General features: G+C 32.1%; 1 protein-coding gene across 1 annotated transcript; it reads right to left on the reverse strand.

Moving 5' to 3' along the window:
• Positions 1-1,517: 1,517 nt before the first annotated feature.
• On the reverse strand, positions 1,518-7,002 carry LOC142976099 (circadian clock-controlled protein daywake-like). Its single transcript, XM_076119328.1, has 5 exons — positions 6,883-7,002; positions 6,173-6,410; positions 3,515-3,645; positions 2,998-3,147; positions 1,518-1,722 (listed from the first exon to the last, which is right to left on the reverse strand). Exons 1-5 carry the CDS (start codon positions 6,938-6,940, stop codon positions 1,571-1,573), a joined length of 729 nt encoding a protein of 242 aa, XP_075975443.1. The 5' UTR covers positions 6,941-7,002; the 3' UTR covers positions 1,518-1,570.
• Positions 7,003-11,371: the final 4,369 nt, after the last annotated feature.

Here is an 11,371-nt window from a genome sequence, read left to right on the forward strand (position 1 = left end):
TTCCGTGGGAAATTACGGTAGTGAGAGTAATTTGGGGTGACGAGTTGCTTGACATTATGACTTGATTTAGTAAATTTAATCAAAAGTTTATTTATTTTGTTCACAAATCTAGGACATAATTTTAATGACTTGAGACTTGACTGCAAAATAAAACTTTTCAGTGTAATTTCTTTTAAACTGCCAAATCACATAAAAATCTAAGAGTTTCTCTTGAATCAAGAGCGATTGTACACTGTAACCAAATTACTTAACGTTAATTTTTTATTTGTAATACAAAATGTAAAAAAAATACCGTACAATTGATTGCGTTTTTAGTAATAGCTTCGCATGCAAGTTATTTTCTTTTTCTTTTATTCAATTGCCTTAATCACCACGTTTCATAGTAATAATTGATTACGTAAGAAACATATACGAAGGCACGTTACTAGAGCACAATTGTCTAAGAATAGTAGACAGGGGTCATTGGAACTCGTTGAATGCAAGCGGCTTAGAATCGTTCATTATGATTGTCCGCGCGGACTCCTCACTGTTACAATGAGAGCGCAGCTTATGTGATAATAACGGACGTTTCTCACTGAGTTCATATGATTTCCATAGAGAAGTAGGTCACATACTAGATATTAGTTTCGTCATTTAATAATATGTGTGATTATAAACCAAAATTTAAATTAATATATCTAATCGTCTGTAATGTATGGATCATGTTATTTCACATAAAAGTCCTAAAAAGAGAAAAATACTGACGCCGATGATTAAAATCCATTTACAAAATTTAATACAAGCAGCTGAGAATCCTAAGAAATTTTTTTTTAGTTGTTTTAGAATACCAGCAACCTTTATTCAGTAAGGTGATACCCAAACAAATTAATTTAATTCTAGAAATAGACAGAAACCTTTAAACTACTCGTAGCAATTTGCAAAACAATAAACAGTAACTCAATATTGTACTAATTAAACTTGCCGTTCAAACTGATACGTTTTAGAAGGTTGTCTAAAAACTATTACGACCATTGATGGTATATGTAGGCGATGTTTAATAGGTAACCCGATATTATTAAGTCAGCAATTAGTGAATAAACAGAGGATCTCGGGCATTTAATTTCTGGTCCGTGGGGCTTTAATTAAGAGCAGGGGTTAACGATGAATTAATGTGGAACAGCACTTTTTTAACCACTTTTATCTGAGGTAATAGTGAGGTTGTTTTTATTGTCTTGTTATTATGAGTGTTTCTTACTTTGTCGTATAAAATGGATGTAGTAAAAACAAAATCATATTTCTAATCATATTCTGTCCATTGTAAAACTCTTGTCGTGTTTACAATTAATCAGAAATCTCTATATTATACAACAATTGCAAAGTCAACTACATGTTTAAATAATATTGGCAAGTTAAAGTCAATTGAGATTCTTCACTGTACCTAACAAACCATTTTATATCTAAGTTATACATTTTTTAGATTGTTCACAGCTACTTAAAAAAAGAAACCAACTTCATGCAAGGTTAAAAAAACAAACATCATATTTCAAAAACATGTCTTACAAAAATAATTAACAAAATACAATCATGGTCATTATTCTGGCATCAACTCGTCGTAGGACACCTGATCCAGGAGTACAGACAAATTGTCCTTGACGGCGGTGCCGAGGGAGTGACAGATCGACGGGCCGACGTCAGCCACGATCTCACGCCACATTTCATTCAGAACCCTGTTGATTTGATCACCTGGAAACATTCGTGCGTCAGAAATGTTTACTGTAGCTATGAATCTGACGTCAAAACGGTGCAGTTTTGACTGACTGATTGTAAACGAAGGTTATCTTTCGATATTGACGTATGTTTGCAATAAAAAAAAGACCTGTAGCTCGATTCTCTACCACTATCGACTACCGGCAACCGACTAGCTATCGAGGAATTTTGCACGAAAATCTGTTCAGCGCCTGCAGTGGCCTACGTAGAAACTACTTTGGCAATACATTTTAAATGTCAGACGCTTGATACTCGACAATGCCAATTGCGCTACTGTTTTAGAGTTCCTACGATCCCGAATTTTATATTGTTGTTTTACTTATACCTGCAAGAAGAACACAAATAAGACACAGTAAACTGCACAAGAATTACAAAGTGTAACAGTGACTGATTTATTATTACACAACTATACGCCAGACGCCGTTAAGTTATCCATACATTATACGATATCTTCAAGAAAGTGGAAATATTCACACATCAAACACTCTGAATAGAATTGATAGCTATGACTGGCATCAATCAAACAAGCCATTAATCATTTCCATATCCTTTAGCCTTGGCCTAAAGTTGACCCTTCTTCGAAAAATACCTCCCGATATATCATGTTTGCGTATCTCTGTACCATTCATTTGAAGTATTGCCAATCATCTAAATTCACAAACAGCAAAACATGCAATTCGTCCTATCGTACGCGAAACTTTCACATCGTAAATTGTTCTATTTTACTGTTATCGCACAACAAAATGCTCCTGCCCTCGCGATCAATCATCAAATTGTGAAGTTGTGGCAGTTTTTGTTTAGGCACACAGGTCGTCTAGCGAAGCTTCATATTTTATATTCTATCGCGCCGGTTGATTGGAATACCGCTTTATTAAATTTATCGCTCGGTTTAACAAAATCACTTTTATTTATTCAAAAAACAGAGTGATGGACTTTGGATTGAAATCTTTTTTGAAAAAGAAGTAGTAATTTATGCGAACTTATTAATTATGTATTAATTTGCATGCATTATTTACTATTTTGACATCAATTTTTTTCTTTTTGGTTGACCGAGACATCCAAAAAGGCCAAGAATTACATAAATTATGAGATAATCCTAGTAATCTAAATTGTAATACTAATATTTGTGTCGTATTTAACTACATACTTAATAGAATTTAGTTTTGGTTTACATTAAGAGTAGAAGGCTACATTTAATTTAACTCTGTATTACAAAAATCGTTTTTCAGAATATGAATAAATGGAACTCACCGATATTCTTGTCGTTTAAAAGATTTTCTAATCTAAAGTTTGCTTTCTCCACTTCATATTTTATATCATCTTTGAAAATTTTCCAGTGAATTTTGCCGTCTGGTCCTTCAACATGCTCGTACCAATAACGAATATGAAGCAGAGTATTTTCTGAAAAAGATTTAGTAAGAATTACATGCTGGCCGTATTATCAGTGAAAAGTACAAAAGTACTTCTAAAGCCTTTATAAAAGTAAGTATATTAAATTTTATCAATGTTAATTATAACACTTTTAAATTGTTTCATTGGTAATAATATAATATAATGTCATAATGTGTCATGAGTAAAAAAAGAACTATAAAAATTATTTATACTCGTTCTAATAATAACTGGGGAATAATGTTTTACTTTACGTTATAACATACTAATGACCTATTTATCCAAATTAAGAACATTAAAATATATTCGACATTACAATTATTTTATTAACCGTAACTAAATAACTTTTATTTCCCTTTGTATTTATTTTTATACTCACTCAAATGTATAGACGAATCGCCTTTAGAATCCAAAGGTATCAAGAGAAGCCTTCCACTTAATTCGTAAGTATTTTTAACGTCCAAGGTGACCAAAGCGTCCGCAATTATCATTTTCTTCTGTAGGTCAAACCTAAAAAGTAAAAATTTTACTTTTTATATTAATGGATAAGGATAATAAAGCAGACACTGAACTTAAAAACTAGTTATGAATGTTAGGTAACTTAATAGAATCATGATAAATTAGTTTTATTATTTTTCATTTCGTTATTAATATGCATAATCGTTCGATGGGTGACCATTACTTGTGGCTCTATAATTTTATTCATTAAATTATCTGTAGTAGCTCTAACTTCACCACCATTAAATTATGATATTGAGTGGTGACTATAGTATACCTATAATAATTAATCTAGTCAACATTGAGATCCAAAAAAAAGAGATGACACGTAGATGCGCAATAGTGACGTATGCTTCAAAAACTATAAAAAGGTCGAGTTCAAAACTGACCTAAGTAATACCTACTAAAATAACAACCTTTGGTATACTCGAGAAAAAAACCAGTTACACGATCTGATTCAATTTCACTACGAAAAAGCGTTAATTTATGTATGATTTATTTTTTCTATACAATAGTTTTCATAACAGAATAACGATATATTTAAGGGTATCATTTGAAATTAGAGGTTCGAGATTCAGATTCGAGTGTCGGGAGTAAACCAGGTTCCAGTAGGTTCTGTTCAAATTTTCGTAAGATCACTGCGCGGTTTTTCAGTCCATTACCTCTTTTGTTCTCAATGAATCATCGCCTGCGCCTAATTATTTCAACGGGCCCTTTAAGTTAGGCGCCTTCATAATATTATTCGTAATTAAAAGGCCCAAAGCTAATTGTCCGTGAGTCATGACGTAGTCGTTAGCCGAGCGTATAGTTCATTATAGATTTGCTAGTATTACCGACAGCAAATTATTAATTACCTATTCTGTAAAACGAAAACTTCTAAGTAGTGAATGTGAATAAGGCCAGAAAGAGTTATAGAGAAGTTCATAGAAAATCGAGGACAAGTCAAGCCAAGTTCAAACAAAGCAAAGGAGCTGGCTGGATATTTGAGAAGTCATTGGCCATTGAACTTGAGTATGATATTTTGAGGGTCGTAGTTGTGATAAATTGTAATAATATTATAATGTCTTATTTTTATAATTTTTTCGATGTCGTACCAACAGTTCTAGAATGAAAAGACTAATTGCAATGGAATAAACTTGCACATTTCTATTTTGAAACATATTTTTTATAAAAACAACAAATAACAGCCAACCGGAATAAGATTTCTTTACATTGCCTAGCGATTCGTGCCGACATTACATCCGAATAGTTATTTCATAGTTTTATTTTGCGGTCTGAATGCCAGGTTTCAATAATATCCAATAAAGACGATGCTAACGGTACTTATGGTAATCATAATGCCTTGGAAAACGTTAATGGAAGTAGATATGTACTTAGTACTAAGTTATACCGCTATTACTATGTCGTCTAAATAGTTTGAGTGATGTATGTTTAGATTACATTAGCCCTTTCCTGGTAGCTTTGAATGTGGCTTGAAACATGTTAGAATTGAAATTACTACATTAATGTAAAGGGACTATTAAATGTGATACTTGTAATGCGATATTATTCCTAAGATATATGACGTATATAATTAAGTTTTCTTTTTTATGCTCTGATCACATTTATCGGGAAATATGTTGATCAATCCATATTATATAAAACTATTTCTTTTGAAAATTAATCAGTCTTGGAAAGTATTCATAACATAATGTTTAGTGAACTACCCAATATACCTTCCACTGAAAACATAAAGTATGCTTAGATTTAGCGTAGCACTGACAGAGGTAATTACCCAATTGGATTTTTACGCGACATAGAAAAGAGCAACGCACATACTTACAACTTCATTCCCAGATTAAGTAATCCAGTATTTATAAGCGATCCTAGGATTATTAAACATTAAAAAGCCCCTCTATTAATAATACAGGAGCACAACAGTACTAAATAATAAACGATTGTGTAACTTGTGTACATAATATTAGTTCGGTGCGTCATAACGTTGTCCCGACTAAGCCGCATAATTGGCTTACTGTAATATACTATTAGACTGTGACAAGGTCTAACAGCTATTTTATACGATAATGGAAACGGCTATGGAGTAATATAGAAATAGATTCATATTGAAACGTTTTGACGTAATGAATTAACAAAAAGTATAACTGTTTTATATTTTGAAGTACATTTATTTATGTCACTCATTGTGTCAATTTTTTATTTTCTTGCTATAGTAAAGGTTCCGAAATTTGAAAAGTACATTAAACATTAAAAAGCAGTTGCTAATCATATAACGAAAATATTTTAACGATTGCATTTGAATTAAATCAATGATCAAGCGGTCGGTATATAATTAGACCGTCAATAAAATTGAGTACATTTCAGCATTCATTTTCTCTGTGCTTTTTGGAGTAGAGTATGTACTTAAGACACATACAGGCGAAAAAGTTACCTCCTCTTTTTTATCGGTTATAAAGTGATAGCACATTATTAATTAGAGCTGATTTGCTACTGGCAAGTCATGTCCTAATGGCGAAAATAAACTAAACAAAATTGAACTTACTTGAGCCCTTCAAAATGCATAGTAGATAATCCTCTGAATATATTGTCCTTAAACACCACTTTAAATCCTTGTTTGTTCGGGATGTACACGACCATTTCTTCCACATACAATGGGTCTAGTGGAAGCATGCCTCTCTCTGGATCTCCTAGAGAGAACTTGTATGCTGAAGCATTGGCTGCTCTGAGGGCACAGTCGTTTAAATGCGGATCGTTTCTTGAACATGGTGACATGTATGATGCTGGAAGAAATTATTTCTTCTTAAAAATCGACATTGTTAAAGGTGGTTCAGAAGTTTTGTGTGCTTTAGCAGTAAATGTTATCTTATTATCAAACATACAAACCATATCGTGGTTTTTAAATGTTTTTAGTATTTTTATGAATTCGCAACTAATTGTTATTTGTATTCTAACTCCTCAGTGAAGCTTAAAATTGTAAAGAGTTTAGTAGATATTTTTCCTTTAATTATGTGTCTATAATTTCTATGAAACGTTATAGTCAGTCCCATTAACTTTGCTGCAGATCAGGAACTAATTTCGATTCTAGACACATTTAATTATGCTCTACTATGTTTAAATTCGAAAAGTATATCCCGTAGTTTAACATACGCACAGTAATTAATGCACTTTAACAAAACAAGACAAACAATTATTCCCAACAGTCATACTACGGTCGCCCTAAACAAATGCACTGTTTAACTAATTAAAACTTACGCAATTCCATAGACATGGTACAACTAAAGGACCCGACGAGGAGGAGCACTTGCAGCATTTTTAAAACAACTGGATGACACTAAAGGAAACTGTACGACTGTACTAAACAGCCTTGTTTGCAGGCTTTATAAACAAATTATGAAAAAATTACACGTTGCTGAACCTTCATTATGTAACTTAAACATACAACCCTTAATTTAGAGACGACACGTGAGTCACTTTGTATCACGCTCGGTGAAGAGTTAAGCGCTAGAATTGTTTTGTTTTCATTTCATGCTCGCTTTTGTTCTGTAACTTTTAGAAGTAGTCTTGAAATAATACGCAATGAATCTTGTACAATTAGAGAGAGCAGAAATCTTGTTGTTATGTAATATTAGCTTGTAAAATTACCTGTGGTGGTAAGTGAATGAATTATAAATTCTACTTTATTTATTTAATAGAAGAGGTGAAATTCCTTTACTCTTGTTTACAATGGTGTGACGTAAATTACTTTTTTAAATAAGTAATAGTAAGTTGTGGATTGGAAATGACATATTGTGCGCACACGTCATAGTAATGAATACGTTTTGCTGTATAATGATCTAACAAGTAGAATGGAAAGTTACAGTGTAATTTGTATTTGTACAGGTTCTTGAAAATCTGAGCATTATAGATGACGTGTGTTAGAAGGCTGCAAAAATCTCCAACCGGCACTAGGCCAGCGTGGTGGACTCAAGGACTCATACCTCTTCCTCGCTTGATAGGAGACCCTTGCCCATCAGTGAGACAAAATGGGTAAAAAAACTAAGACGTCGTGTTTATTTTTATCAAACACAGGGAAGTGCGCGACTGCTGAGCAAAATTCTTCAAATTAAAGCTATGAATTTCATTGCTGCCTAAAATACATTTTAACATAGCTGTAAAAATAACGTCCACCATCATATTTCACACTCGTAGGTTCTAAATACAACCTCCTTAATACCATATTTCATTACGAAAAGGTCGTAACAACAATACATTCGGAGAAAAAAATCTACATGCTAAAAGCTAAAGTGTCCACTTGACAAGGACATACATGAAAAGCGTCGCAAATGAAAAATGTACGCGACAATATATCACCGAGGGAAATGTAAATAAAATCACTCACATAAACATAACAAGATGCATCTTTGACATATGAATAGTATCCATATAAAATTCAACCTTATTTCTTTCCAGACAGAATTCTATTTGAATAGTAAATAAGTCTACCGACTACCTGCAAAGAAAACGTAACTTTAATGACATGAACATAAGGCTTAATTTCAAATTATGTTAGTGCAGTAATGTTCTATTTTTTCTGGTTAAATGTTAACAAAATAGTTTATGTTGGAAGTGACAGGGCTACATGCCACTTGAGCTTGTACATTCAGTACTAGATGAATGGTGTTTATATTAACTTCATAAAATATCGTTCACAGCTCGAAATTATTTAGTTATTTTATTATTTGTTCTACAGCTCGGAGAAAGGAGTTTTTATTACCTTTTATGCTGATGTGACGTCTAAGGAATATACTAGGTTGATTTAGGCAGGGCTTTAGTTCGGCTTTTTATATTGAATGAAATATTAAATTCATTAAAATGCTGAAATATTTTTCTAATTCTGAACACTTTTCAAGAGTTCGTTAGTTTTTATTTAGATTATTTTACACTCTTATAATAAGTAGTGACAGTGAGACATGTCTTAACTTTCTTAAAATATTTAAGTGTTAAGGTAGATATACCTTAATTGTTAAAATAAACAAGATGCGTAAGCAGATATAAAACTTTTCCGCTAATCTACAATACATATATTAGAGGTTCTTAATAACTATAAATTGGAAAAAAATATTGCCGAAAAATCTGTGTAGTGCAACTATTCTATGCATCATATTTTATACGCACTTCTACAAATAGTAGCTAGAATTCTTGTCTCATCAGTGAATTACACGTAATAATGTGTTTGTTCATAGCCGGCTAATTCTTTGAGTAAAATAATTACTTCCAGTCCTTGTTTTCAAGACCACTGATTCTATATTATTTGTGAAGCAATTTGTCGAGTTATCCACTTGTCATCTAAATGACTTTGTCATATACCTATGTGAATATTATGACTTAGAATATGCCTAGATGTTTTTTATAGATTTAAGTTATTTTGAGCGCGCTTGCTACGTTATGTAATATGTACCAGTTACCCATGAATACAAATGATCTATTCTTGATTGTTGCAAAACAAAAAATCATACTCAATTTAAACGATGTGTTAAGTGATGAATCCCGATTAGTTTTCGATTTTTCTTTGTGATTTTGTTTCTGTGGGCAAACCAAGGTCCACACATAAAGGTGAAACACAAAACCTCCTCTTTTTGAAATCGGTTAAAAAGAAAACAAATCACTGAACTTATATTTTTCAGAATCACTGAATTCCAATCAAACCGGAATTCAGTCAAATTTAAGCAATTATACTGTTTGTTTATCAATTGTAGCAGCCAATTGAATAATGGATTTGATGACAATTAATTACAGAGCAATAACGTTTACCTATACATTATACTGCACAATGAGTATATTATTATTACGTACAAGTTTGCCGATAAGTATTGCATGTCATTCTTTTTAATGTCATTATCAAGAACACTTAAAGAACCAGAGGTTTCATCATTGCATTCATTTCTTTTACAATGTTTAATCTCGTCATCATCAATGTGTAGTAATAACAAGATACCTATTCTATTCAATATGTGAATAGAATAGACTTTCGACTCATTTAATTAGCAAAGCTCGTTTTGTACCTAGAGTCGTAATTTTTAGAAGGAATAGTTTTGTAAGTCAGATCCTCAACACTGACTTGTATTTCTTTTATGTAATTGATAATTGTCTATTCTAATACACGAAAGGTTTTTACAAATTAGTTTTAATTTAGATAGTCTCAACGAGGGTCTTTATCACCTCTGAACATCGTTGAAACAAAATAGTATAAAAATGTTCTACATTTATTTTCCAGGTATCTAACATCATATTATTGATAGTAAACAACTTCAAACAACCAGTTTCCTTAGTAACATTTGAGTTTCGGGATAAATAAACTGGAATCAGAAATTCGAAGTAGGTAGTTTATAAACGTTTACTCAAATAATGCGGGGCCCTCAAACCGCTTCCCGCTGATAAAATTAATATTCCTTCATGCATCACGATTCAAACGCGTTGCGGTAAACGAAACTTCGTGTAGGTGATAATATTGCGAATTTGTATTGACACGTTACTTCATAGTGTAGTATATTACGTATTTCTTCAAGTGTTATAACTATTTATTATTACAGTTCATCCTTAATACTTATACGTCTATGTATAGAAACATAATAGATTATTCAACCAAGGTTCAGTTCTATGCTTTTCTACAGTGGACACTATCGGGCAAGCCTCGAGATTTTGACATTTAAAATATACTTAACAATCGGTCGTTACGGCATCTGCTCAGGGTGCTGGTCCAATTAATTATCGAGGAAGGCTTATTGCCTATATAACATAACGCTACGGCCGTTAGGAGCGGACTAGCAACGAAAAATGTTACAAAAACGGAGAAAAAATTCTCTCTTCGGTGACGCAAGCGAAGTTGCGCGGGTCTGCTAGTTTGCTAGTTTCAATAGCTAGCCCGTAGACGACAGTAATATATGGTGAAACTAAGTTTAAGAATCTAATTTAAATGTCATAGAATCAAATAATATCCATTCCTATGGTCTATTTTTTATGTACTCCCAGTCCCAAACTGTCGTATTGTAAGGCAAAGGTCTTTTCTCAAACTATTTACTTTTTTTGTTTCCTTTGTTTTGTCGGAAAAAGGACCAAATGCATTTATATCCAAAAGTTTCTAGAAGTATATTTTTTAGAGATAAGCATTAATTTTATTACATAACCGCTCAATTACGTACAAAGTGACCTTAAAAATCGCATAAATTGCACCGTTTTATTATTTTATTTGCTCTATTATGACGAATTTGAAATATGATGTCTTTGAATTAATTAAAACTATTTTTAAACTACGAATAATTTAATTAATGGCAGTATTTAATCATACCTTTAGAAAAACATGCTGATATACATCATGGTTCGTTAATTTAACGCAGAATTCTCGTTGCCATATTTTACTTTTATGTAAAATATGAACTTTTACAAGTTAAACTATTAATTTTAATCGTCTTGTAATTAAAAAATAATTACCAATACAGTGGCATGAGTTCGATTCTCACATAAAAACATTATGTTCGTATGATCCATCGTAAGTGCTTTCGATCCCTTGAGATCACAGTTCGGATGAACCTTGTGTTTGACTTTTGTATGTTTGTAAAACTAGCAACAAGAAAGTGAGCCCAATAAAAGAGTTGCTTTGTAAATTTCATACAAAGTAAAGTGTTTAAGTTGAAAAAGTTTTAAGTTATAAAGGTACTCTTGTCATTCTAGGTGTATATAATAAACAGTAATTAAAACAAAAAAA

Source organism: Anticarsia gemmatalis, chromosome 10 (assembly GCF_050436995.1).
Source record: "Anticarsia gemmatalis isolate Benzon Research Colony breed Stoneville strain chromosome 10, ilAntGemm2 primary, whole genome shotgun sequence".
Classification (NCBI taxonomy): Eukaryota; Metazoa; Arthropoda; class Insecta; order Lepidoptera; family Erebidae; genus Anticarsia; species Anticarsia gemmatalis.

Bases quoted from the DNA above. Each gene is read 5' to 3' on its own strand.
- LOC142976099 (XM_076119328.1), bottom strand. From the start codon at position 6,940: ATGCTGCAAGTGCTCCTCCTCGTCGGGTCCTTTAGTTGTACCATGTCT. The intron at 6,411-6,882 runs GTAAGTTTTAAT...AATTTCTTCCAG, and splicing joins TACCATGTCTATGGAATTGC to CATCATACATGTCACCATGT. The intron at 3,646-6,172 runs GTAAGTTCAATT...TTTACTTTTTAG, and splicing joins ATGCATTTTGAAGGGCTCAA to GTTTGACCTACAGAAGAAAA.